General features: G+C 38.6%; 1 protein-coding gene across 5 annotated transcripts; it reads right to left on the reverse strand.

The window, feature by feature from the left end:
* Positions 1-4,938: 4,938 nt before the first annotated feature.
* Positions 4,939-26,670, reverse strand: LOC112617131 (insulin-induced gene 2 protein). 5 transcript variants are annotated; one of them, XM_025373861.1, is made up of 6 exons: positions 26,587-26,654; positions 20,024-20,031; positions 13,067-13,191; positions 9,059-9,225; positions 8,773-8,872; positions 4,939-7,654 (listed from the first exon to the last, which is right to left on the reverse strand). In XM_025373861.1, exons 3-6 carry the CDS (start codon positions 13,109-13,111, stop codon positions 7,613-7,615), a joined length of 354 nt encoding a protein of 117 aa, XP_025229646.1. In that variant the 5' UTR covers positions 13,112-13,191; positions 20,024-20,031; positions 26,587-26,654; the 3' UTR covers positions 4,939-7,612. The 5 variants fall into 5 exon arrangements, with proteins under 5 accessions (XP_025229646.1, XP_025229648.1, XP_025229647.1 ...); XM_025373863.1 differs by lacking the exon at positions 26,587-26,654 and adding an exon at positions 26,462-26,578; XM_025373862.1 differs by lacking the exon at positions 20,024-20,031 and having other exon boundaries at positions 26,587-26,670.
* Between the last annotated feature and the right edge of the window lie 704 nt (positions 26,671-27,374).

Raw genomic sequence — 27,374 nt, forward strand, 5'->3', positions numbered from 1 at the left:
TGATGACTATAAAGGGAATAGAAATGAGTTTGATCCAATGGCAGAAATTCCCAGGGAATGCATTTTAGAAACTTTTCTTCTGAAACAGTTTCAGCACTTGAGTTATTTCTTTGCTTTGTCTACTCAACTGCTCATCACAATGAACTGGACCATGATCACATTCTGTGCAAGTTTCCCCAAAAAGTGTTTCTAAAAGAGAAGCAAATCTTGCAAATGAAACAGTCTCAGGGAAGCGCAGTAGCAGTAGGTGGATTTACGGTTTTCAGAATGGCAATCAAAAACGATTGTTTTGCAATGGCAATATGTTTCCCAAGTGCTTATTACTTTTAAAGCCCACCTTCGGGGAGGCCACAGAATGATTAGCAGTTACAAATGCTGCCACGTGAAAGCAGCAGAGGACACGGTTACTAGAGCACAATTTTGATTTGGAATCAAAACTGCCCTTGTTCATGAAAATCCTCACAGAAACTGAAACCAGGGAAACAGTGAAAAGGAAAAATCGCCCATATATGGCAATCAGTTTTGACACGAGGCTCATCAATAGCCCAGTCTTTCCAAGGCACATCATTATCTATCTGATCTGCCAAATCTGATACTTAACAACATTGTCTTCAGAACAGTTGACATAGCCTGGAAAAGTCTATCTTGTAAATCACAAAGAAAGATGACAGGTTTCACAGATCTCATCAGTGATAAAAAGAAGGGAGGCATAAAAGAGCAGATGCCAGTATACTTGCTGGCACAATGAACTGAATGAACTATATGTATTTCAAGGAGGAAAAAACCCTTTACATCCCGATTTTTACTGAGGCCTAGTAAGAAACCACTGACTTAACCTATTTATCTCAGCTCCTAACTAAACCGAGTTTTTGAAAGGTAAAGACAGATGATCAGGGAGATGGCATGATTTTGTAGTATAAAAAAGTGGTGGGGAAAGCCAAATCAGGTGTCGGGTAGGCATGCTGCAGCTTCTTCCACCTATCCTAAATCCATAGAAATAACAAAAAGAAAGAGATTTTTAAAAAGAAAAGGAATCCACAACTATACTGCAAAATAAGTACATTCTGTGAACCAGAAACTACAAGGAATCCCTGAAAGCAACAGTGAGCAGCTGGATGGAGGGAAACCACAGCTTGAAATACTCAAGGAGAGGACTTGCTAAATATGAAACCAGAGGCATCCTAAGCTCAGAGGTAGCTGATGCTGGGAGCTGGAAATGCAGGGCAACTGACCTTATGGGTTCAACCAGGCTTCTGTGAAAGCAGCCAGTCTGGCCAACCCTTCTACACTTCTCCTACTTGCCAACCTTGGACCAGGCAGAGACAGCATGGTATCTACCCCATGATGTGAGTGGTTTAGTGCAGACAGTCTCAAGAAGCATGGCAATGTGCCCAAGGCAAACCAGGGGGCACTCACAACTGGAGATCGGCTGGTGGCAGGCTCATCCCACCCTTCCCTGCAATGGCTCTTTAGAAGTGCTTGGAACTTTAGAAGAGCAATTAATATTCTCAGAAAAAATACAAGAATGGCAATATACTTCCATTTCAAAGTACAGCAATCTTAGAAATTAAAATTGCTATCAATAAAATTAAAAACTCAACTGCTGGGCTGAATGGATGGATACAGCTGAAGAGCAACTTGCTGAGCTGGAACACCAGTTATGTAATTCTTCTAGAAGGTAGCACAACAGAGAAAAGCTAAGGGCTATATAAAAAACAGAAACAGAAGGTCAAATATATCTAGAATACAGAACTTTTAGAAGAAAAGAATAGAGAAAGTGAAAAAAGGAACACTAACAGCAAATACAGAAGTAAATTTCCCAGAATTCAAAAGATATATCTGACTGAACAGGACCAACAGGAAAAGACCCACTCCTAAACATATTGTAGTAAAATTTCAGAACACCCAGGGTGATAAATATCTAAAAAATAAATACTCAAGCCTGTAATCCCAACACTTTGGGAGGCCGAGGCAGGTGGATCACCTGAAGTCAGGAGTTCAAGACCAGCCTAGCCAACATGGTGAAACTCCGTCTTTACTAAAAATACAAAACTTAGCCGGGTGTGGTGGCGGGTGCCTGTAATCTCAGCTAGTAGGGAGGCTGAGGCAGGAGAATCACTTGGACCCGGGAGGCAGAGGTTGCAGTGAGCCGAGATCATGCCACTGCACTCCAGCCTGGGTGACAGAGTAAGACCTTGTCTCAAAAAAATAAGAATATAAATAAAAATAATTAAATAAATAAAAGAGGGGGAAAGAGATTCTAATTAAAATCCCAATACAGTCAAGGCACTGAGATAAGTCCCTGCTCAAATGGTGAAAAAGAGTATAGATGACACCCTTCCTTCCCACCTGACCTTTGAGATCACTCCAGGTAACATCAATACCAACATTAACATCTGGTCACCCATGCATTGGAACTCCACTCCACTCCACTGCTGTTCATCTCTACCCACTTCAGTGAACTATGTAAATACAGTTGTTTAGATCACTCTTTGGACCTCATCAAGATCTGGAAATGTTCCACTATATTCCTCTTTGCTTACGAACTCCAAACTTACCACCCTTACCCTTAAACTGGATTTTTAATCTCAACACTTGCAGTCATTTGACTTCACCCCATTTCCTCACGCCATCAGGTCAGCACTGCTGATTCAACTTCCTTCCCCAATTTGCATGGATCCCATGATAACGTCTGTGGATATTTCACTGGGAGCCTCTATTAATTTTTCACATATCTTTGTGCCATGCCTACCAGTGAATTATCAGCTACAATCAATGTATTTCACATCACAATGGGTCTACACTCCTGGGCTGCTGAGCCCACTAAGACATTGCAGAACAATGTCAATTGGCTCTACTGCAAATATCTGACCTCCATCCTCACATGGATCCTTGATGGCCTCAAAACTGTCTGGCAATTCTTTCTTCATCTCTAGTCAGTTCCTATGTCCATTCTTCATAGATGTTGTCCAAACGTCCATCATTCTTTCAAAGTTCGCTAGTTGCCCCAGAACCCTTCACTCCCAATAAAAGATTCAGTATATAATCAGGCTTTTCTTTAAGATATTTTGTGAACTATTTTATTAGTATACAAGGAGGGATTTTATATGTTAAGATACAGCAGGTTAGAAAAACATTTTCAATGTAAAACAACATCTTCTCCTTTATTATCAAGATTAATTCATCCTTCCAATTGTACTTCATTGTACCAGTTACTCTCTGCCTGAAACTTCCTCCTACCTTGGCTTCACCCCATCACTTTTCTGGTTTTCTTCCTACTTTTTTTTTTTTTTTTTTTTGAGACTAAGTCTCACTCTGTCTCCAGGTTGGAGTACAGTGGCACAATCTCGGCTCACTGAAACCTCCGCCTCCCAGGTTCAAGTGATTCTCCTGCCTCAGCCTCCCGAGTAGTTGGGACTACAGATGCCCACCACCACACCCAGCAATTTTTTGTATTTTTAGTAGAGACAAAGTTTCACCATGCTGGCCATGCTCTCGATCTCTTGACCTCGTGATCCGCCTGCCTCAGCCTCCCAAAGTGCTGCGATGACAGGTGTGAGCTTTCCTCCTACTCCTGATCGCTCTTCTCTTTTCACCATAACATGCTCCCTATGTGATTTCATCCACTCCTAAGGCATCATTTATTACTCTCACATGCTGATGACTCCACATTTACATCCAACAGCCCAGACTCAAATATCTGAGTGCTTATGGCACCTTTATCAGATGTGCCCTACATAACTCAACCCCAACATATCAAACCAAACTTGTTAACTGTACCCATTCGTCTGCTTCTCTACATTCTCTTTTAGTTTATGGAAACATCATCCACCTAGTTTCTCAAGATAAAAAAATGAACTTGGCCGGGCGCGGTGGCTCAAGCCTGTAATCCCAGCACTTTGGGAGGCCGAGACGGGCGGATCACAAGGTCAGGAGATCGAGACCATCCTGGCTAACATGGTGAAACCCCGTCTCTACTAAAAATACAAAAAACTAGCCGGGCGAGGTGGCGGGCGCCTGTAGTCCCAGCTACTCGGGAGGCTGAGGCAGGAGAATGGCATAAACCCGGGAGGCAGAGCTTGCAGTGAGCCGAGATCCGGCCACTGCACTCCAGCCTGGGCGACAGAGCGAGACTCCGTCTCAAAAAAAAAAATAAATAAATAAATAAATGAACTTACCATTGACTCTTCCTTATCCTTAACCTTCACACCCAAGTCACTAAGTTCAGGTGATTTTATTCCAAAATGTGCCCCTCATTCTTCATTTCCAATGTCACTACCCATCTCATCTCTCTCACCTGGACTCTCCCCCTTATTTTATGCATAACTACACCAGTAAGTGGCAACCTGGGTGGCACATCAGAATCACCTGGGGAACTTTTAAAAATCCTAATGCTCAGGGCATACCCCAGACTAATTATATCAGAGTCTCTGGGGGTGGAACCCAGACACCAGCATTTTCTATAGGTCCCCATGTGATTCCAATATGCAGGCACATTTAAGAATTTTCCAGAATTGAAAACATGAGCTCACAGATTGAAAGTATATACCAAATACCAAGCAAAAAAAAAACCAAAAAACAAAAAACAAAAACAAATCTACAACTAGCCAAATCATAATGAAGCTGAAAAATATTAGAGGATAGAGAGAAAGTCATGCAAATATCCTAGAGTGAAAAGACAGATTATCTACAAAGGAAAGAAAATTACGGTAATGGCAGACTTATCTGTAACATTAGGTGACAGAAGACAATGAGTTAAAAATCTTCAAAGTGCTGAGGGAGGGAAAAAAACTATGAACCTATAATTCTACAGCCTGCCAAATTATTCTTCAAGAATGAAAAAGACCTTTTCAGACACACAAAGCTAAGACTCTACTATTCAGACCATCACTGGAAGAATTACAGAATATACCTCATTATAAAGGTAAGTGAGCCAACAGGAATACAGAAGTATTTATTGATATTAACCAAGTCTGGCTTCTGCCTGGAAAATACAAGATGTATGAAACATATGCATCATTGAGAGGTCCCAATGGTCTTAAAGAAGGTAAAACAGCTCAGTGCAAATAAATAAATTTTACATTAAAAGTTTTAGCAGGGCTCTGGCTAATTTGAATTGTTTTCTTGCACTTTTGTAGAATTTATCCCATTTTCAACTGTGCAAATTTCTATAACTTGAAATAATCAAAGAAAGCACTACCAATCTAGCAATGTTTAAAAAATGTTTCCCACTTTCTTTCAATGAAAAAAATAGGTTTTATACATTTATATATTTATCAAAATATCAAAACAATTTTGTTTTTTTGCTATAATTATCTTATTTTCTAGATGACCTGAAAATAATTTAAGAACACCAATGATAATCATTCAATCTCACCAATACTATATAGAGTTGACCCTTGAAAAACGTAGTCTTCAACTATGTGGGTCCACTAATAATGCAAATTTTCTTCCACCCCTGCAAAAGCAAGACCAACCCCTCCTCCGCCGCCTCCTCAGCCTACTACTCAAAGTGAAGACAGCATGAGTGAAGACCTTTATGATGGTCCACTTCCACTTAATGAAGAGTAAATACATTTTCTTTTCCTTAGCTTACATTATTGTAAGAATAGAGTATATAATATATATACCATACACAATATGTTGTTAATCAACTGTTTCTTATTGGGAAGGCTTCCGATCAAGAGTAGGCTATTAGTAGTTAAGTTTCGGAGGAGTCAAAAGTTATACATGGGATTTTCAACTATCTTGGGGAGTGGTGCCCCTAACTCCTGTTGTTCCAGGGTCAACTGTATTTAGTTTCCTTTCATAATTTCTTGGTAACTTCAACCACACATGTTAATTTCATTAGATTAATCCACAGTACCATATTCTAAGACTTACCACAAAGAAGAAACAGACTCTTAACCCAGATGATAATTACGTATTTAATACATGTTGCTTTCAACAGCAATTTTTAAGGTAAACACATCATAGATCTTATAACTTCTTAAAGATTTTATAGTGCTTACAAAGTTGATTCTAAAAAATATACCTTATTTGTTCTAAATGAATAACATTATCTGGAAGATATAATAATAAATTATAGTAGTATGTTTTCCACCACAATAGTTAAGATTGTGTACACATATTCAATATGAAATCCTCTTAGGATTTTCACACCTTCAGCCTGAAAACATAAAAGCAGATTAAAGTTTGGCATACAAGATCTCAGTCTGATAGCAATTGTTTTAAAACTCAAAATGTAAAAATATCTACTTGACATTCTAGGAAAGCATGGGCACATGCACAGACACATTCTCTCACTCACTCACTCCAACACACACATGCATGCACACATACACACACTCCAGAGTACTCAGAAGATCTTGCCCTTGTGGATCAGACAACTGCCATCAATTTCAAAAACTAATGGAAAAAATTTAGCTAAGAATATGTTTAAACCATACTTAAGAGGTGCTGGTTGCCATTAAGATCTTTAACATGCAGAGAATGCCATCTCAAAACATTCTTAAACAGACTTGAACTATTCACTAATGGACACACGAATACATAAGAAATTATGTACCCATCTACTCCCCAGACTGCATATAAGATGAAAAACTAGGCATTCCACTAACAACGAGTCATATGACTGAACCCAGCTAAAGCTACAGTGGTTTGCTTCATAGAACCCAATAGATGACAGAACCCAACAGAATTAGAAACCTCATTTTGATCTGTTTGGAGTTTCCTATATGCTCCATGTGCAAACGCAATGAGATTCTGTATTGCAGATGACAGCTAATACCACTCTGCACTTTTGTGGCACTGCAAGAGGTCACTGTATTTCCAAAACATGTATTTATTCTAATTAAATCCTCTAGTAGTCCTTACTTTTAATTATATATAGTGTTCCAAATTTAGAACCAAAACAATTTAATGCTGATAACCTCTTTTGCTTAGCATATGTACTTCCAGTAAGATCTGTCAAAACAGAAAATTACTCTTTGGGCTGTCTCCAGTAATGCAGGTTTCAAACCAGAAGTCCATTCTCACCCTGTATCAAAACATTCCAAACTCTATGAAACAGCATTAAATTAGAAACTAACCACAAATTAGGGCACTCATAACTCATACTGCTGTGATTAGAAACATAAAAAGGCACAACAGTAAGCTAAACAGAAAATACCAGCTCCCCATATGCTTTTTGTTTGTTTTTGGCTTTCTTATTTTATTTCACTAAGTTTACAAATTGTTCAAAGCATTCTTATACTCTGCATGACAGGAACAATATTTTGGCACATTAACATTGTGAAACAATGTGTGGCATGTTTAAAAAATTAATTTAAAAATTTCATCTATTAATCAACACTTTTTAATGTAGTACATCTATATCTTACAGTTATTTAAGTCAAATACGTAAAGGTTTGCAACTGATTTACAGATGAAGCAATCACAGATTGCAGTAATATGTGTGTGTATATGTGTATTTTATCCATATATACACACATGCCAATCAAGGGAAAAACTGCATCCTGGCAATTTTACAGTCTGAAGTTTTGTTGGTATATCTACCACTTCACATCCTTTTCATCTTGTTTTTTTGTACAAAAGATATTTTTTGCCTTCTTCATTCCTGATGAGATTTTTCTGCGATAACTTTACATTCATACTGCAAAAATTAAAAGGTTAAAAGGTTAACAGATGAAGATTTCTTTTGAATAACAGCTTCCAAATAAACTGAAAAGCTCTAAAAATGAACACTTTATTACTATGTGCCCATTTATTCCTCAAATAATCTGAGAGTTACATAATTACTATGATTAAATGACAAATGGGACAGGGAAAAAAATAATTCACCTTCTGGAAGTGAAAAAGCCACAGCCAAAAGCAGAAGAAAGATGAGATTTTTGCATTACAAGCAAATAGTGGCAGTATATGATTTAGAATTTAGATCAATCTTTTAATATGAAAGGAAGCAAAGTAGGTTTCTTTGAGTACTCAATAAGGCAAGTTAGCAAAGAACAGTTCACGAACTTAAGGACAGGGCTGTTGTGGTGAACTCAGATCACTGTATTTTCAAATCATTATATGATATAAAAGAAAAAATCTATTACATTAACAAAAGCTTCTAGTCAAAACAATATTTTTAAAGTACAGCTATAAAAATGTACACCCACAATTCAAAATAAAGGAAACCAATAGGGTAAGATAATTGGTTGGCTATTTTACCAAAAATACAGCAAAGTAAATCACTCAATTCTCCTAACCTGGCTAAAAAGGTAAAAGTGACAGCATTTATTCATAAAACTGCTGTGGCCTCTGAATGTCACTCCCTAACCCTTGCCATCTATGACTGGAATCATCAACAATGTCCTTTTCCTTCATGACTAAAATGATCAAACGTCTTGATTTGTTAGAGATGGTCCTAATTTATACTTATTGTAGCAACATACTTATTAATAGTGACCTTTTTAACTTTCAAAACTGTCCCTTTTTGATATAGTGGAAACCTGTATATTAGTTTTTTAAAAACCACTAATATCCCCCATATGGTCAATAAATCATATTGCCCTATCCATAACACATTTTGAGCTTTTTTCTCCAGTGGCTTCTCAACTTTTAAAACACCTGTGATTAAATTCTTCCAAATGATTTATTTCAATGGAAGTGCAAAAAATCAATCAAAGAATGTTGTCTTCACAAATTGCTTTCCCTTATAGGACTACCTTTTAGATAAAACTTGTCATACATCTCATTCAGAAAAGTGATTAATAAGCATCAGCTTACCATTGCCAGTTGTCGACCAATGTTTCCCATTGTTATGCCTCCAGCAAAAAATATACATGGTAACCAAGAACGAACATAGAGGAAATCTGGAGATGTATATCTAGAATAACAGACATGTCTTTAATACCCACAGAGGAACTGCAATGACACTTAAGATAATTACAATGAAAATAAACCACTCTGTAGATTAAACTGGCTAACCTCATTTCATAATCTCAATTCTGAAAGCAGTTAACATTTATTTATCTAGCAAACAAGCACCAAAATTTTAAGGATTAATACTTACTGATAAACACCATTATATACTAGTAATTGAGTGACCAGGGTTGCCAAGAAGGCGATTCCTACTCCAAGGCCAAAACCACTTCTAGATCTATCAAAAGTCCACCACAGTCCAATGGATAGTGCAGCCAGTGTGAGAGACAACTGTATGTTGTTATCAAAATCCACTTTCTGAGATCAGTGTTAAGAAGTCATCTTAAAACTTGTAACCAAATAATATCACCTGTTCATTTTTCTAAATAAGAGATGCATCTGTTGAGAAGGGAATTAATTGCTTCTAGCATCTGTTGAGAAGGGAATTAATTGCTTCTACTCAAGTACCTCAGTCTCTTAGTACAATGTATGAAGCTAGGTGAGATTAAAACTATCTCCAGTATTTACCCAATACCAGATACATAAAAGACATTAATCAATAGATCCTACCAACCTGTAACCCCTCCAAAAAATAAAAAATAAACAGTCTACATACATTCCCAATTATAAGCCATTATTTAAGAAATGCTTTCTTTGCTAAAAATAACTAGAAGCCTCAGAACACAAGTATCACTAAAAGAACACACTTTTGCAAAAAAGGAAACCAATATTACTTCTCCAGCAGGTTTAGAATTACTTGAGAATCATATAGGAACTTGAAAATAGAAGAGTTGACAGCTATTTAACAGGGTACCACATTCTCTCTATGATTTACTGACAGACACATTTTATAATAATGCAGTTCAGAAACAAGAGTACCAAGGACACAGTATCCCTTTCTATTATGTCAACTGTTCTAGTTTTAATTTGTTGAGGATAAAGCCTTGAAGTGAACATTATCTTACAACCTGCCAAGCTATTTTGGTGCCTGAGACTTTCTGGTATAGGACAGTTTGTTCAAATGATATTTTATTTTCATCACCTACTTAAGCATCTATTCACAAAAGTATGGCCCTTTTCTACACCAAAATCTCTGGGTAAAATGAAGCTTTACAGATTCAGTTTTCTCATCTCTTTGCTAGAGGATTACACTAAAGGAATTAATTTCAAGTGCCATTAAAAGGGCATTATCTATGTCCCAAAGGCCACCTCTTGGCTCTATAACCAGCTACTGGGGAAGGCAGGGGACGTTTTGGAGGAACACATATCACCAAACTGACCACGCTACAAGTACAGAGAAGTCCAAAAAAAAAAAAAAAAAAAAAAAATGCATACGAAGCCATTTCCCACTACCTTTAACACTCTGTTTTTCACCATTTCCCTACCCCTACCAAGCAACTATCCTAAACACCCAGTTTGCTTATTTCTCAGCATCTCAGGACTATTGTGGGCAACCCCTTCAAGGTCGTTTCTTGTTAAGGCTTGATTTAAAAGGAAATCTACAGTTCATATGGATATGCTTTCTGGAAAAGCTTTTCTTATTCTTTTGCTATCATTATACTTAAAGTTCAAAGAAAAGGTTTAGAGCTCTGATTTCCCTATGAAATAAACACTCATGTAAGGAGTGGAATTTGGTATTAAATGAGTTTCATGTTTGTTAACTAAACTCAATTAAAAGTCACAGCGAAGTAAGGAGGCTTCCAGAGTAAACAGATATATCAGTCTTAAAATAGTGCCATATGGGCTGGGCGCGGTGGCTCACGCCTGTAATCCCAGCACTTTGGGAGGCCGAGGCAGGCGGATCACGAGGTCAGGAGATCAAGACCATCCTGCTAACACGGTGAAACCCTGACTCTACTAAAAATAAAAAAAATTCGCCGGGTGTGGTGGCGGGCGCCTGTAGTCCCAGCTACTCGGGAGGCTGCCAGTTACTCGGGAGGATGAGGCAGGAGAATGGCGTAAACCCAGGAGGCAGAGCTTGCAGTGAGCCAAGATTGTGCCACTGCATTCCAGCCTGGGCGACAGAGCAAGCCTCCATCTCAAAAAATAAAAAAATAGTGCCATATGAGTTTGTAAAGTCTAAGTAACCTAATATTAGAAGTGTATGCTATAAATCTGGTAAACATTTTGGACTTTACTTAAAGGACAACAGGATATCTAAGATTGCTATATTTAAGTACTTCATTGAGAAAGAAATGTAAAGATTTTAAACTTAATAAGTTTTTAAAATTTCAGAAAGGCTATTAAGTATTTCATTGAGAAAGAAATGTAAAGATTTTAAACTTAATAAGTTTTTAAAAATTCAGAAAGGCTATTTAAATTTCTCTACAGAAAAACAAAAATCGAAGTGGAAATGTCTGAGAGAGAAGCATCTAATCCACCAGATAGAGAGGAACTGACAGTTTTGAGGCTTCTGTGTAGGCAAATGAGATGTTCCTAGACTTGAGTCAGGCTCTCTCGGGTCTGTTCTCAGCTCTAATGCAATGTCGCAGAATAAATGACTTAGTAAATTACCTAACCTCTCTAGCTTCCATTTGTCTTATTATCTTTACACACACACACACACAAAAAAAAAGTGGAACTAGGTGATTTCTAAGTTCTCTTCTAGATATAATGGTATATGATCTTATCTTTTTAAGCCCTCCTGACCACTAGATTTTTTATAAAATCTTAAATCTCAAAAAGTTCACCAAAATAAACACGTGGAAATGTCCTCAATACAAAAGGAAATTAAAAATAATAAAAGCCACTGAGGGACTTCCAAATTCACAGAACTGCAACAGCCAGCACAACTGTGCAGAGGAAGGCAGAGATGTTTTCAGAATCTACAACCCTTCTCTTTTCCATGTTTTTTGCCCCCAAGCTTATCCACAACACCTCAGTACTTTCTGTGAAAGACACAGGGATCTACTTGACACATGACCCACCCTCTCTCTCCAGCTAGCTAACTCTGCCAGCCCTGAGTCCAGTGCAGAGTTGTAAGAGCAAACTTTTGGCAGCCTGGGTCACACTTACTGCTTTTCCAAGTACCCAAGGTTCCTGCCACGTTCACTGTCTAAACCACATCTCCTAGAAAAGACAGGAACAGCATTTCCTAGTTCCTCTTCTACCAAGGAAAGTCAGAGCGAATGAGGAGGAAGTAGAAGAGAGGAAATAAGGAGGATGACAGGAGAAAAACCTTATGAGGGCAAACATTTTTTTCTGGGCACAGAAGGTAGAAAGGGCAAGAGAAATAGGAGCTGCCTGGGACACTGTAAAAACACTCATTAACCACTAAATAAAATGTCTGAATCTTCAAACAATAAAACTTTAAAAATATGTACTGGGAAAGAAATTTATTTTTGACCAAGGTCTAAGTTGGTATTTCTACTTATGCCATTTACATGGTTTGTCAGTATTGATTAAAACCAATGCGTCTACCTTTAAAAAAAAAAAAAAGCTTCTTGGTCAGGTGCAGTGCGGTGGCTCAGGCCTGTAATCCCAGCACTTTCGGAGGCCGAGGCAGGCGGATCATGAGGTCAGGAGATCAAGACCATCCTGCCTAACATGGTGAAACCCCGTCTCTACTAAAAATACAAAAAATTAGCCGGGCATGGTGGCTGGCACCTGTAGTCCCAGCTACTCGGGAGGCTGAGGCCTGAGAATGGTGTGAACCCAGGAGGCGGGGCTTGCAGTGAGCCAAGATCGCGCTACTGCACTCCAGCCTGGGCAACAGAGGGAGACTCCGTCTCAAAAAAAAAAAAAAAAAGAAAAAGAAAAAAGAAAAACAAAAGACAAACAAAATAGCACCTGAAGCTACCACATGTCCTTATTAGCAATTATTAAAGAGAGGAAAAAACTCTTCTGAAAATGTACCTGTTCCATTTTTGGATTAACTACACAGAAGTAATTAAGTAACCAAATTTAAGAAAACAGGTAAATATTTTAAATTTGCAAAGTTTCTAAGTGATATTGAAAAATACGAATTGAAATGAAAGGCTATACCCCACTTTGTAATTGCACAGTTGCTACACTGATGTTTCAACAATATGGTTCACATTCTTCTTCTGACTAAGTGGGCATATCACAATTTGACAACAGTGAAGTTGTAAGGAGCTGTTTAACCTTTGGTTTATTGGAAGCTTTGTTATCATGCATTTCATTACAGAGTAAAGGATACAGCACTGGCATGATTTATACCAACAAAGACTGCTACACACCGCATTACACTGGACCACTCTCTTTTAAATTTATGTGGTTCTCCTAGATGTCTGTCAATGCAGGGATATAATAACCCAATCACAGCTGTGGGGAAAAAAGAAAAAAATTAAGTTATCTCCAATGTTGTACTGGCAACACTTAAGCTAAAAGAATCACTACAACCACCACAAGCATTTTAAAGATTCTTAAAAAACAAACAAACAAGTTATTTCATATCAATCACTGATATTTTTTAACTTACCTTCCAAAAGAAATGAAATGAGGATAACACCAATGAAGAAAGTATTGCAAATGATTACAACAACATTCTAAATTATAATAAACAAAACACTCTTCAAATATATGATTCATAATTTAGCAGACTGGACTAGATGATTCATGCTACTTTTCTGCTACTGATACCTATGAGACCTGAAAAGTATCAAACCAGTTAGCAGTTAAGAAATGTTCTCTCTAAACTCCAAACCATAAAATAGGTATTACATGCCACAAATCTAAAGAAAATCTAGAAGCATAAAAGTATACAACAAGCTCATCATACACACAATGTTCTGATGGTTCTGGCTGGCCTCTTACGTAGATCAGTCTCACCCCTACCAGCTTCCCATCTTAGTCTTCCGCATCTAGCGCCTTTTACTGACACTCCTTTCCACTCTAGCCCTTTAATGAGGCTGTAGGTCATATTGTCAAAGCAGGAAAACTCACAACAGAAATCTACAGGTAGACTCATTCTGCACATAGAAACAATGGAGGAAACAAGGTGTACAGGTATTTAAAATTTTCAGTTAAATTTTAAATGCACTGTTAGAAGAAGAAATCATCTTAGTACTTCCCTTAGTTCTGGAAAGAACACCTTGAATGCTGTGTCATTAATTATATATAACTGTATATAAAATGTCAATGATTGGGTCCCAAAATATTCTCTCCCTTTCTTAAATATTTCTCAAACCTCAACATTTTATTCATTTAGTGGGAAAGAATTTTAAATGCTAAATTAGTTATTAAAAAGAATATTTAATGAAAACATTCTAATCTTCCTAAAAACAGGATGATTATGTTGTGCCATTCTGGCAATAAAGACACTACTGTCACATCAGTTGAAAAGCATGTTTAAAATATCCAGTACCACTCAAGAGGAATCATGAAATTACGATGCCAAAATCTAAGTGCCTGAGGGACAAGAGGCCCTCCCCTTACACAATATTAGCCAGCTATATCTCACAGGCAATGCATTCACTCTTCGAAGAAAAACAGAAACCAATTAGTATCAAAAATCACAGGCTAGCAGATCAATGGTGCAGCATTTGAAAAAGGCTGTGTGACCAGCCTTCTATCTCAAGATGAGATGCTGCAATACTGTATGCATTTTCTAGTCCACAACTCTTTTAAGTTAGGCATTTGCTGAGTATAGATGGCTCATAGAACATTAAGAGATTAAGAACTATCTCGGCAATGCAGAGCTCCAATAACGATTTGTAAGTCTAGAAGTTTCACACTATATTCCTATTTAAAAGACTGCTCCAAAATTCCGAGATTTAACTGACAGGATTTTTAAATTTCTATACAAATAAAACGGCAACAAGCATCCCTAACAGTTCAAATGTAACTAAACAAATATCACCTTTTTTTCTCAAGGGTTCATAAAACTAACAGCTCATTTGTCACCCCGGTCCCCCCACGATATATATCCTCCCTTTGCCTGTTGCTGAGTAAAGTCAACTAAGAGCAGACATTCCAAGTCAATTTTCCTGAGCAACTGATGCCACAGGTAAAGAATTATTACATAGAGAATACTGACATGTGTGTGCCAAGATATAAATAAGTAAAATTGACTATATTTTTATGCATGTGATGTCAGACTTGCAAGTGAGAGACAATTGAGGAGAGAAAGCAAAAACACAAAAAGAAATTTAAACTGCCACACTGCCAACCCTGGGATTTGCCAATAAAAATCAAATCCATTGAGTATGCATGGTTCTCAGCTGCTCACTGAAGAGGGAGAATTCAAAGAAGCTTGTCACTTCCCATTAAATGTCTTCTTTCTTTCCCTTAAATAAAGGCATGGCAGAGTCTGATAGCAATACATGCAATACTGTGAGGTTCCACTGTTTGAGAGCTCGACAGAATATGTCTGGGCCTCTTTTCCTCTTCCTGTACTGTTTTTTTCAAAAAAAAAAAAAAAACAACAACAACAAGAAAGACTGTTAAAATCATAGCTGTGCAAAATCATATGCAAACACAGTCCTGCTTATAAATCAAATGGTTCTCTGATGCAAAAATCACATTACTTGTGATATCTTTAAGTTATTTCCCAGTAACTAGTTACAGTCTACCAAAGCCAAACACTAAAGAAGTTTGTAAAACCTCAGTAGTAAGTCATCACTTTTTTATGGGAGCGTGCTTAATGCAGGGAGGCGCTAAAAGGAACAGAGTCAAAGCCAGACATTTTGTAAGAAAACAGGAACTGAATAAACGAAAACACTCCATGAGGTATACTTCGATGGAAAACTACAAGATAATATTTTCCTTCAACAAATACTTAAGCCCTGACAATATGTCTGGTTCTTGGTATTTGCTGGAGATTTAAAAAGGCAAGGCCAGGTGTGGTGGCTCACACCTGTAATCCCAGCACTTTGGGAGGCCGAGGCAGGCGAATCACAAGGTCAGGAGTTTGAGTCCAGCCTGGCCAACATGGTGAAACCCTGTTTCCACTAAAAATACAAAAAAAAAAAAAAAAAAAAATAGCTGGGCGTAGTGGCGGGCGCCTGTAATCCCAGCTACTTGGAAGGCTGAGGCAGGAGAATTGCTTGAAGCCAGGAGGTGGAGGTGGCAGTGAGCCAAGATGGTGCCACTGCACTCCAGTCCAGGTGACAGAGTGAGACTCTGTCTAAAAAAAAAAAAGGCAAAAGAGTAAGATATGATTCCAGTTGCAAAGTGACCATAGAAACAAAACAATTAAATACAATCCTGCATTAAGTACAGCTGACAGGACAGAGGGGTCCCAGGCTTCTCTTTGCCTGTGCTGCAGGAAGGCAAGGTGCTGGGCTGTCAGAAAAGCTTCACAGAAAGAGATGACACTTTAGGCAGGAGCATTCAGCAGTAAATGGCGCAGAAACAGTGCTCTCATTAAAGGGAGGTGACTGAGGACAATCATGGACAACTGGAAACTGCTGGTATTACAAGGAAGCTGTAAGCTTCAGACACAAAGGGAGCTGCAGAGTCCAGAAAGACTCTGAAGAAGATAAAAGCAGGCAAGGGCCATATTATAAAGCCTTTACCCTGTAGACAATGGGCAATCAGGAAAACAATGTCATCACTGTTGTACCCAGACAGAGGCCATCTTCTTAGTAGTGAGGGTACCACACAAGGGGGCTGAGAAACGGGTGGGTGCAAAACTAGAGGCAGGAAGAGAAAAGACTCAAGACTCCAAGCACAGCCATTGAGGGATGGATGGACGAAGAAAGAGACAGAGTAAAGATGTAAAACTTGGAAACTGGATGTAGAAAAGGAGACAAAGCAAGAAATCTTACAAGGTTCTACAGGAATGGGGCAATGGACTGTAAAACTAAACAGGAAAGATTTTTCTTTTCTTTTTACATTAGATATTATTTTCGTACGTTTGGACACAACCAGGCTACTTGTGATTTTTGAGGCAACTTCTCTACTTATTTTATCCACATGAGTTGTCTTTTTCTATTTATTCTTTAGAAAGATTTCTTTGTGGCCCTCAATAACGCTGAAAATATTTCTAATTCCAATTCTGGTACATGGCATACATAAGGAAGTTAACTTGTAACATCAGCATTATCAAACTAAAAATATGGAATTAAGAAAAAAAGTCATCAAAATTAGTTTACCAAAGTTCTCTATTAGTTGTCCCTCCAGAAGCACCACTAGCAAATTTTCCAGGATTGTGCTATAGAGAAAGGTGGCAAATAACCAGGAGTACTTTCTACACAAAGAAGATGGTGATTCTGGAGCCCCTCCAAAAGGTAGCTGCTCGATCTCTGAATGTTAGTTGAACAGGAAAATCAAAGGATTATCAGTTTTTCTGACTTAAGATGGTAAGACCCTAGAGAGGTCTTGAAAATCCACACCAACACACATACACAAAAACATATGCATATTACATATACACACAAACTCAAACACACTATGTTTCTTAAATCATTTACTTCTTTTCCCATGATACTTTCCCTAAAATAATGATGCAGGGGATAGCAGAGCAGAGGTTTTGCAAGAATCCATTTTCCATCTCTGGTAACTTGCACAAATCTGGTATCTTTCACTCTCATCTACGAAACACCATGACTTAACGAACAAAATTGGTAGCAGAATTCGCTGGAATCTAGATTTCCTAATGCCTCTCTTTCTTTTGCCCAAGTACCTCATGGTACAAACTGCTTTCAGAAGAGATACTTAAGCAAGAAATGTAAACGCAAATTCCCCAAATGAAAAGGTATGAGGTTAAGTTCGTAAGTGTGACAAACCTAGTGGCTGGAAATAGGAAGGAAAGTAGCAGCTGAACTGTGGTATTAGCATTAGAAATTTTCCTTTCTAAAATGTAACTTTATGGCAAAAGTGCTGACATTACAGGGCAGAAGGACCAGAAGGACACTATGCAGCCCTGTTACTCGTCATAGTGGAGGTACAATGAAACCTCAGTTAAGTTCTCCTGCCCCAGCCCAAATGCACAACAGATGCCAGGGAATTCCATCTAGGTCTGGCACTCAGTCTGGAGGCTTGAAAAGAGGCATCCTGAGTAGGGGAAAGTTTGAGTAGCTTCCTTTTCCCTTCCCTAACATGTGACATGTGGGCCCAGTCACACCACTCACTGGCTCTGGGACGCTGGGCTCACTGGTTTTCTTTCTTCATCTCAGTGAGTGTCCTCATCCCCCCCAAACAGGCACAAAACCAAACATCTCTCTCCCAAAGTTGCTCTACAGAACCCTGGGATTACAGGATGTACCTAGCACATTAGCAGACATTCACTAAGCAACAGTTTCCCTTCTCTGACCTTCCCTTTGTTCTCTCCTGAAAATACATGTATGTTCTTCCATGTCCCACAAAGCTTCTACTGGCAGCCAGACTACAGCATAGAAGAAAAGAAACAAAGAACTAGAAAAGTTGTTGAGAAAACGTTTTCTCTTCTGAATTTAAATGAAAGAAAAATGTGTGAGGACCCGTACATACAGCAGAGAGTGATACAATTTAATTTGTTTTTTATTTGGACTATTTTGCTTTTTCACTTGGAGAATGACAACCCTGGGGAAATTAAGAATCACTGCCTTCATGACTTCACTTTTAATGTGAACCCCATAATAGTGAGACATCAGTATATAAGCACTAAAGCCTCACTACAACAGTGCCCCTCTAACCGTGCAACCGGATTCTATAATTGTCCAGTAAGTTTCACAAGGCCATTCTAACACTTCTCTAAAGTGCAACCTCACCCTTCAAACTCACCCTTCAACCTCCAGCTTTTGGATGGAAGCCAAGAAGGACACATATTATGTTGCAAGATATTCACTCATATATGTTAAGTATGAGACACTAAATGGGTATTTAAAAAAGCAATTTTCTCCTTCAATCAGAATCATCTTCTACCACATGATTATGGCTTCCTTCTATTATTATTAAAAACAGTATTAATCTATTGGTCTTGGTCATTAGAAAACACCAAAGAGCTATCCACTGTGGATGTATGGCTTCAATAAAGTATTGTGAAATGCTCTACTCTATGCATTACACATTGCCCACCACCAAAAAAAAAAAATCTAAAGTAACTAATAGGATAATAATTTTATGCAAAGAGTCTACCTTATAGATCTCTTTAAATATTTCTTATTCTTAAGGTACTTACAAAAATAAGATACCAAGGAAAAAGGCATTTACAAAAATCTAAAAAAATACAACATGAAGCTTTAAACTTGAATTATTCAAGTTTTCAAGTTTTTATTACTTCAAAAACAAGACCACAACACACGCATCAAACCCTTAAAACCAGATGGTGGTGCTCGTCCTCAAAATAACTTAAAATAACACTTAGATGAAATGGGTTGAAGAAAGAACAAAATTAAAGGGTTAAATGCTTCATCCCTAAGGGAAACAGGATTGTTTTTTAGAAGTAAATGTTAAAAGTTTACAGGACAGATAGAAATGAGACAGAAAGGAGTACATACTTTATGAGTTCATTTATAGTGCGTTCTAGAACCCAGAGAAATAATTTATGGCAACAGAAAGCAGATCAGTGGTAGCCTGAGGCTGGGTTGGGGAATGGACCACAAGAGGACACGAGAGACTCTGGAGGGTGATGGAAATGTTCCACAGCTGGATTGGCAGTGGCCACGTGACTGTACGCATTTACCTAAACACATCAAGTTGTTCAATTCAAACAGGTCCAGTGTATTATATCTAAATTGTATCTCAATAAATATATTTTCTTTTTAAAAAAGGTTTATTGCTCAGACAACATCCATACTCATTTACCCTATTTCCTTTCTAAGCATTACAGAAACATCCTACACATACCTGAAGCCGTGCCACAGCATGGGGGTACCCACCATGCAGACGAAAAGATGCTTGCAATCACATCAGGTGGAAAGAGCGTCACATTTCTCTGAATCTGAAGTAAGTTTAACACCAATGCAAGAAATACTCCAATAAAAAATAGCACTACTCCTCGAATCATCAAGTTCACACTCTGGCTAGTGACAGATGAGATATATGGGCCACATTTTTTGGGCCCAGGTGACTCTGTCTCTCCTTCCGCCATGGTTTCATAGGTTCAGTAAGCTGTTAAAAAAAAAAAAAAAAAAAAAAGGAAAGGCTTCCCAGCTGAAAAGCTCAAGTGTCTGTGAATCAAAGACTGATGCTTCAACAGTACCACCACATCTTGTCCTAAAGTAGGACCTACCAGAAATCCTGAAAGAGATAAGAAAAAAGAAATTAATGTGCATCTAATACATGATTATTGTAATTTTACTGATTTCAATACTAGTTCATTTAAATGGACAAATGAGAAAATGACAAGCTTGTATACTAATTTATTCAAATTATTAACATTTATTGAATAAGAAAAAGTTTCAAAAGTATTTTTATATGCAACATGTAATAAAAAATAAAGTACTATCGTTACATTTACTAGGACAGAAAAAGTGACCTAAGAGACCTAAAGGTTAGAATCATAGTAGAAACAGCTTGCTCTATCTCTGAGAAAAGCAGAACAGGTAATCTGACACTTCCACTAGAATCGGGAGGGTAAAACCCTGCTCTCTGTTCTCTTCTCCCTAAATCTCTAAGCCTATCAGTACAATAGTGTATTTTATATTTTACAGGTAAGCGTATTCTGACTGAAGACACTGTATTTTTTGCAATAAAATAAGGCACGAGGACAACCTCCATAGAAGGACAAAATAACCTGTTTTAATGTTTATTGCTTATATATTTGGTTATCCGCACAAAAACATTCTACAAAACCAGGCCACCATGCACACACCTACATATACACCAACCACAGAAACCAGACCTGATTCACTCTCCCCAGGGGCACAACGGTATCCCACCCCTGCCTCAACAGTCTGCCCTTGTTGCAATCACAGAAGGGACTATAAGAAAGCTGGAGGACAAACAAAAGAAAGGAAGTGAAGAAAATGAAGAACAATCTAATGGCTAGATTCTAATGAGTTTTATCCACTTGGTTCCTGACTTCTAAAACCTAAAACTTTGCTACTACAATCAGTCTAGGTATTTGTTCATTCCTCTGACCAAAGTGATCTTTCCTTTTGGGGCATTCTATGTGCTGTTTTAAGCACCTGACATGTGGTAATTAATTTAATCCTCACAATAACCTTCAGAGGTTAAGTGCAATTATTATGTACATTTTATAGGTGACGCAAAAAAGCAAAGACAGGTTAAGTCACTTGACCTAGTGCACACCTCCAGTAAGAGACCAAGCTGGGATTCAAAAGTATGCAGTCTGACTCGAAAGCCTTCATTCTTACCATAATGTTCAGTCTCCCAAACTGTCACATATTCGATGTGTTTTCTATGAATGCTAACAGTTTTTAAATGGGAAAAAATACTACACAGGTAATTTACTTTTACTCCATCCAACAATGTATCTTCGGCACTTTCATAAGTCGGTACAGAAATAATATTTCCTTTAATCCAAAAGCAGTTTATTTTAAAAAGTGTAGCACTTAGAATGACTACTTTGTAATTATAGGTATAGTTGCTTTATGGATTGTAAACATTTCATGAAGGTCTTATTTATGATTATATTAATATCACTGTGCCTATGCACCCAGAAAAGTTCCTGCTTAGCCCACAGTGGGAGCTCCACATAATCATATTTGCTTAAACTGGGTTAACTCTTTCTGAATCAAACCATTTAGGGTAAAGTAGGCCTTTATGAGAGCAAACCTAGCTCCTAATCATCACTTAAAATATATACATTTCCTCTGAGTTTTCCAGTCTCAAACAACCTTTGAAAGAATTTTGGAACAAAGCCCTCATGTAAACTGCAGAGAATGGGGCTGAATTACAAAAAAAAACGAGTATGAAAATGAGAATATTTGTAAGTATTAGTAACCTCCACAGCCTATCAGTTCCATGTGATAAACACTTAGACAACAGGCCTGGGGCTGTGCCACATCAAAGCTGTGTGTTCAACATTCAAGAGGAAATTCTGTTCCCAGGCTAGTAGTCCTCACTGACCTACTTAGTCTATAAAGTAATTGAACTCTATGGCTTAAGGGACTGAAAAAACTAACCCACAGTGTAGCTAATTCATGGGAAAACATATTCTAAATACCAACTGAAAATGCCCAGAAACATCTCCTCCTGACCTGGTCCTGCAGAGCATTCCTTGCTGTGGAATCCAGGCATATGAGCATGCCATGCATGCTGGTTGCTTTTAGCAAGGTTCAGTACTGTCCTTTATCATCATCATCATCATCATCTGGTTGCTTTTGGCAAGGTTCAGTAGCTACAGAACTCTCCATCATCATCATCACCTGGTTGCTTTTGGCAAGGTTCAGTAGCTACAGAACTCTCCTTCATCATCATCATCATCATCATCATCATCATCATCTGGTTGCTTTTGGCAAGGTTCAGTAGCTACAGAACTATCCATCATCATCATCATCATCACCTGGTTGCTCTTGTCAAGGTTCAGTAGCTACAGAACTATCCATCATCATCATCATCATCATCATCATCATCATCATCACCTGGTTGCTTCTGGCAAGGTTCAGTAGCTACAGAACTCTCCATCTTCATCATCATCATCATCATTCTTTATAGGGCACCCATTTATGGAGGGCCTAGTCCATGCCAGACATATAGTAACTCTACTCTTTAAAACAATCACAAAGGTAGGAATTATCATCCTCATTTTACAGATGAGGCTACCAAGTCAAAGAGATTCAGCAATTTGCTTATGGTCATGTGACATGCAGTACCAAAACTGAAATTTCACTTCAGGTCTAATTGACTCCGAAGCTCATCCTCTTGCCTCTATACCTTGAATTCCATTCCATCTCAACTGCTCAGACTTCTTTTTCGGCACATGGTTCTATATAAAGGTGTTTGGTTACTGAAAAGATGGTTAGATGTTGAAATACCATCTCAACTATAATACACTCTAAGGTAGTAAGCCAAAATAAGTAAGTGACTATACAATTGCACGAAGACGATGCGAATAAATGCACAATCGCCTTGAAATTTTCTTTAAAAGTACTAGATCAAGGTGTAAAAATATGTTTTAAAGTAAAAAGAAAAAATAGCAAACTAACACTCTGTATGAGAACAAGTTGACTCTTTACTTCCTCAAATCCCAGTAGACATAGCACACTGCCCTCATGTGCTGCTAACAGTAGCTAGAAGATGGGCATACTTTCTGAGTAACCCACATTGAGATAGTATATCATTTGTTTCTGTTTGTGATTTTTCCAAAAGGGAATTAATGGAAAGGGGTATTTTATGTGTAACAGTATGTTTAAAAAGGAAAACAACTTCAGTTTAAAAAAGCTATTTCAGTCATGCTAGTCCCCATCTCACACTCACCAGCATTTGTCAAAGGGCACTGGCATTTTAGGCAGGACAATTCTTTGCTGTATGAGACTGTTCTAAGCATTGTAAAACATTTAGCATCCCTGGCTCCCACCCACTAAATGCCCCCTCCCCGATTTGTGATAACCAAAATTGTCACCACAATGAGAGCCACTGATTGCTAGATACTTCATTCTATTTCAAGACAGCTGGAGACTTTGTTTATTTACATTTTCTACCACAGCTGTTTATTTAACCTTTCCTGGCAGAGCTTGTTCAGTTTCCTACTTTGCCCCAAAAGTTCTCCTTAAAAATAACACATTTGTTTGATGTTTATTTGAATGAGATTCAAAAAGCTAATTTTGTAACTACATCATAATACAATAGTATATAATTACTGGTGACAAAAAGTAAAAGCTTTAAGAAATAGCAGGGAACTGGGAGATCATCTATTCCAACGGGTATGAGACCCCCATGCAAAACAAAGCAAAAAAGTTGTGTATATATGCATTTTTTTCTGGGACGAAAGTTCCATAATTATTATCAAGTACTCAAAAAAGTCCATGATCCAAAGTAAAGAATCAGTAATCTAACAGTTCTCTCACTCTACTAGCAAGGCCAATGACAAGCAAAGTGGTCAACTGGAGTAACAAGATTAAGACAGTACCATCAGTTCTTATTACCACAAACATGCATAGTGAATGCCCGAAAATGACCAGACTCATCAAAGGGATAGAGGCTTCCACAAAACCATTTCACCCCCTACCATGCAACAATGAAATTCCTTTAAAAGGATGTTTATGATACCAGTTGCACACTAGAGGAGTGGGTTATTTTCAAGGGAAAGTAAGCTCCCTTCGTTTATTTTGAAGTTTTTCTGATTATGTACTGATACCATTTTCTTAAAACAAAGTGGTTCTATATCTTTAAATATTAGTCTTACATTAATGATAAACTTGAGGTTCCAAAATTTTTTTTAAAATCTATATTTGAAAAATTTAGATTACTTGACAAATAATTGGCTGACCAGGGAAGAAGTCTCTGGTATAAAGGTACTGTTTAAAGGACAATATCTCCATAGATTCTCGAAAACAATCCTGGTAAATAGGCAGGTGCTGTTAGTTCCCATATTACGAAATAAAATAGGTTAAGTAACTTTCTAAGATCACAGAACTGTTACCAGGTAGCACCAGGACTAGGCCCACCCACTCTGACCCCATGTCTAGAGTTCTTTCTGCTTCACCACATTGCTTCCATTCACAAACATGGTACAAAACAATTTAAGTGCCACACAAGAAACTGTTTTTAAAATCATGTTGGTAAACTACCAAATACCAAAATAATGTTTTCAACAATTCACAAAGAAAAACTTTCCACTAAACTTGAAAAATTCTACTTTGAGCCCTGGCCTAAAATTTCTGGAAAGTACAATACTAAACAGAAAGAAAAACAGTTCAAATAATTTGCATAGATCAGTGATGAATCATCAATACTGGAAAAACATTAATCCAGGTGTATGGCTGCCTACTAATGGATTGATATTATTACTTTTAGGTTAAAAAAAGAGTTATAAGTGATTATGAGCTTTGTGAATAAAAATCAAAGTTCATGTTGGCCACTGAAACAACTTAGAGGCAACAAGCGTTTGAAAACAAACACACATACAAAATATTCCAGTAACCTTAAGAACCTGTTGCATTGCAACAACTGCAACACCCCCTAAAACCAAATGACAAGACCATTCTTCTTCCAATGATTAGCAGTAAAAGAAATATTTTTACTCCCTCCGATAACCCTGTCTCTTCGGGTGCTTAGGTCACATAAGCTACTAAACAATAAAGTGGAATTACTACCTCACATATTTTTCATCATATGCTCTCTTAATTAGAATACCATTCTTGAAATAGGATAAGCACTAACATTAGAAAAAAACATAGTTAAATCAATGAAACAGTTTAATTCTCCCTAAATAAAAACACATCTACATGTATCATGGGCTAAAAACGTTAAAAATTTCTAGGAAGAAAAGAAATATTTGCCTTAGAAACACTGCAACTCTTTCCTCTCAACATTAAAACCCAAACACAGAAACCAGTAAGCTAGTTGCATTCACAGTCTCTTACAGCTTTTAAATGTCACATCTCAGTGCCTAAAAAAGTTACTCCATCGTTTTAAGTTTCTGAACTAAGAAAACTGTCTTTAAACTACTGAACTGCATTTTATCCTTTCCTTTCCCTGTGACCATCTGCAAAAGCAACAGTTGTCAGTTAAACAGAATCAACCTCTTTCCCAAAGGTACATGATTCACAGCCTGGTCACTGGATAGCAGACATGAACCGATAACTGTGACATAACACAATGATAAAACACAGTACTGAGCAAGAGAAAACAGGAAGGGTACACGTCTAATTTCCGTTTTCTTTGGGGCCCCCATTAGTAGCATTCCCTTCATCTACCTTCATTCAGTGGTTCACTATCAGGGCCAAATCCAGAAGTTACAAAACACCATCTAGCTACTGTTTGGCTGCTTTTATTTTTTCTGCACCAGGACTGGAGCACGCATTCCCCTGCAGTCCTCAGCTTCACCGCAATACTGATACCAAACAGTTTCAGCGGCCCAGCTGCCAAGCCTAACCATTCGTTTTTAAAGCAGTTCTTCATCAATCCTACAAAACAGCAAGTTCTTCATGGTATATTTTCCTAGAGTATCTAGCTAATATCATACTTTTAACAACTTTTTCCAACGTTAACTGGACACGGTGTTAGCACCATTGCTCGCGCCCACTCCCATAATCCACACTGCTTTCCTTCTCCATATTGCCAATCCCCACTAAACAACCGTAAAATCCAGTAACTATCATCAAATCCACTTCCAGGCCCTGGCAAGAATTCTTTGGCTTTACCGAAACACCTATTCCATAGGTAACCAATTCCAGTCCAAAATGCCAGAGTCCTACTCCTCAACCCAATGCCCTATCTTTTGAATGGATTATAACCTGTCTTCTTTGGATCCAACCCCGGCCCAAACCTGAGTCTTCTCTCCCAAGTTACAAGCCCCCAAGTCCTGGCAGCTCTATGCTTGACAGCTCGCTGACCTCCACCTCATCAGACCTCTGGCTCGCCCTTCCCGCCGTCCTCCAGACTTCTTCCCGCTCAGACACTCATCCACTGCCCGAGGAGCCTGGACGCCTCCTATGACCCCACCCCGATCCCGCAGTCCCCTTCTGGACCTCGCGGACCCATCTCAGGTAAGCGGAGCCTCTTGCCCTGCAGGCCCATCAGTGGTCCTGGCTCCCCGCACCTGCCACCAGGGTTCCCAGGCTGCAACAACACAAGTAGTTCTTCTTCCCGAGGGCCACCCTCCTCCTCAGGCCGCTCTCCTCAGCACCACGTCACCCGCGCTTCGCCGGGAGACCCCCTACTCACCCCCGCCTCCGCCATCTTCTGGGACCAGCCCCCGTACCCCCCACCGCCTCTTCCTCCTCCACTCCCACAACTCCGCCCGAGCTCCACTGCGCCTGTGCGGCCAACGAGGCCGCGCGCAGGCGATCGGGGCAAAAGAGCTTCCGGTTCCTGCTGTCAATAAAGGGTGGACCTGCGAGCCGGGGCAAAAGGGCTTCCGGTCTGCGGGAGACTGGAGGCTAGCGGTGGGCGTGGACCGTCGAGGTGACTGGCGGCTGTCGGATCAGCTGTTGTTTGCTGACCAGGCAGCCGTGGGTAATGACGGATGCCCAGACCCTGTGGGCGGAGTAAAGGAATCATGCACTGATACACGCACACTCACCGAGAGGCGCGGCCGTCTGCGTGCCCCTCATCTCGTAGCCGAGAGGAGCGCGCTCCGGGGCAGGCCTCCGAGTACTTCCCGCAGAGGACCGGGCTTTATACTGCTCCTTTTCCTCCCCTAGTAAGTCATAACTTAATTTGGGAGAAGAGCATAGTTATTTGTCTCTCGTCTCCATGCTACAGCACTTTATGTGCTTTTCATTCAAAATCGTTCCTCGAGGACGACCAAGTAACGTGATTTGGGGGACAGTTTTCATAGGAAGGACTTTATAAGTTTACACTAACATAGAGAAAATTTAAAAACCTTATAATTATGTGTCAGAAGTATTGTTTTTCACTTAATCTAAAACCTTACTTTTAGAACATGAAACCAAGCCAAACGGGTCTTTGGAGATTGTGCAAGCGAACTTCTTTTTTTTGAATGAAAGTGG

The sequence above is a fragment of the Theropithecus gelada genome, unplaced genomic scaffold, assembly GCF_003255815.1.
Source record: "Theropithecus gelada isolate Dixy unplaced genomic scaffold, Tgel_1.0 HiC_scaffold_15883, whole genome shotgun sequence".
NCBI classification, from domain to species: Eukaryota; Metazoa; Chordata; class Mammalia; order Primates; family Cercopithecidae; genus Theropithecus; species Theropithecus gelada.

Bases quoted from the DNA above. Each gene is read 5' to 3' on its own strand.
- LOC112617131 (XM_025373859.1), bottom strand. From the start codon at position 19,882: ATGGCGGAAGGAGAGACAGAGTCACCTGGGCCCAAAAAATGTGGCCCA. The intron at 8,873-9,058 runs GTAAGTATTAAT...CTGTTATTCTAG, and splicing joins GTATATAATGGTGTTTATCA to ATATACATCTCCAGATTTCC. The intron at 7,655-8,772 runs GTAAGCTGATGC...TAATTTTTGCAG, and splicing joins TTGGTCGACAACTGGCAATG to TATGAATGTAAAGTTATCGC.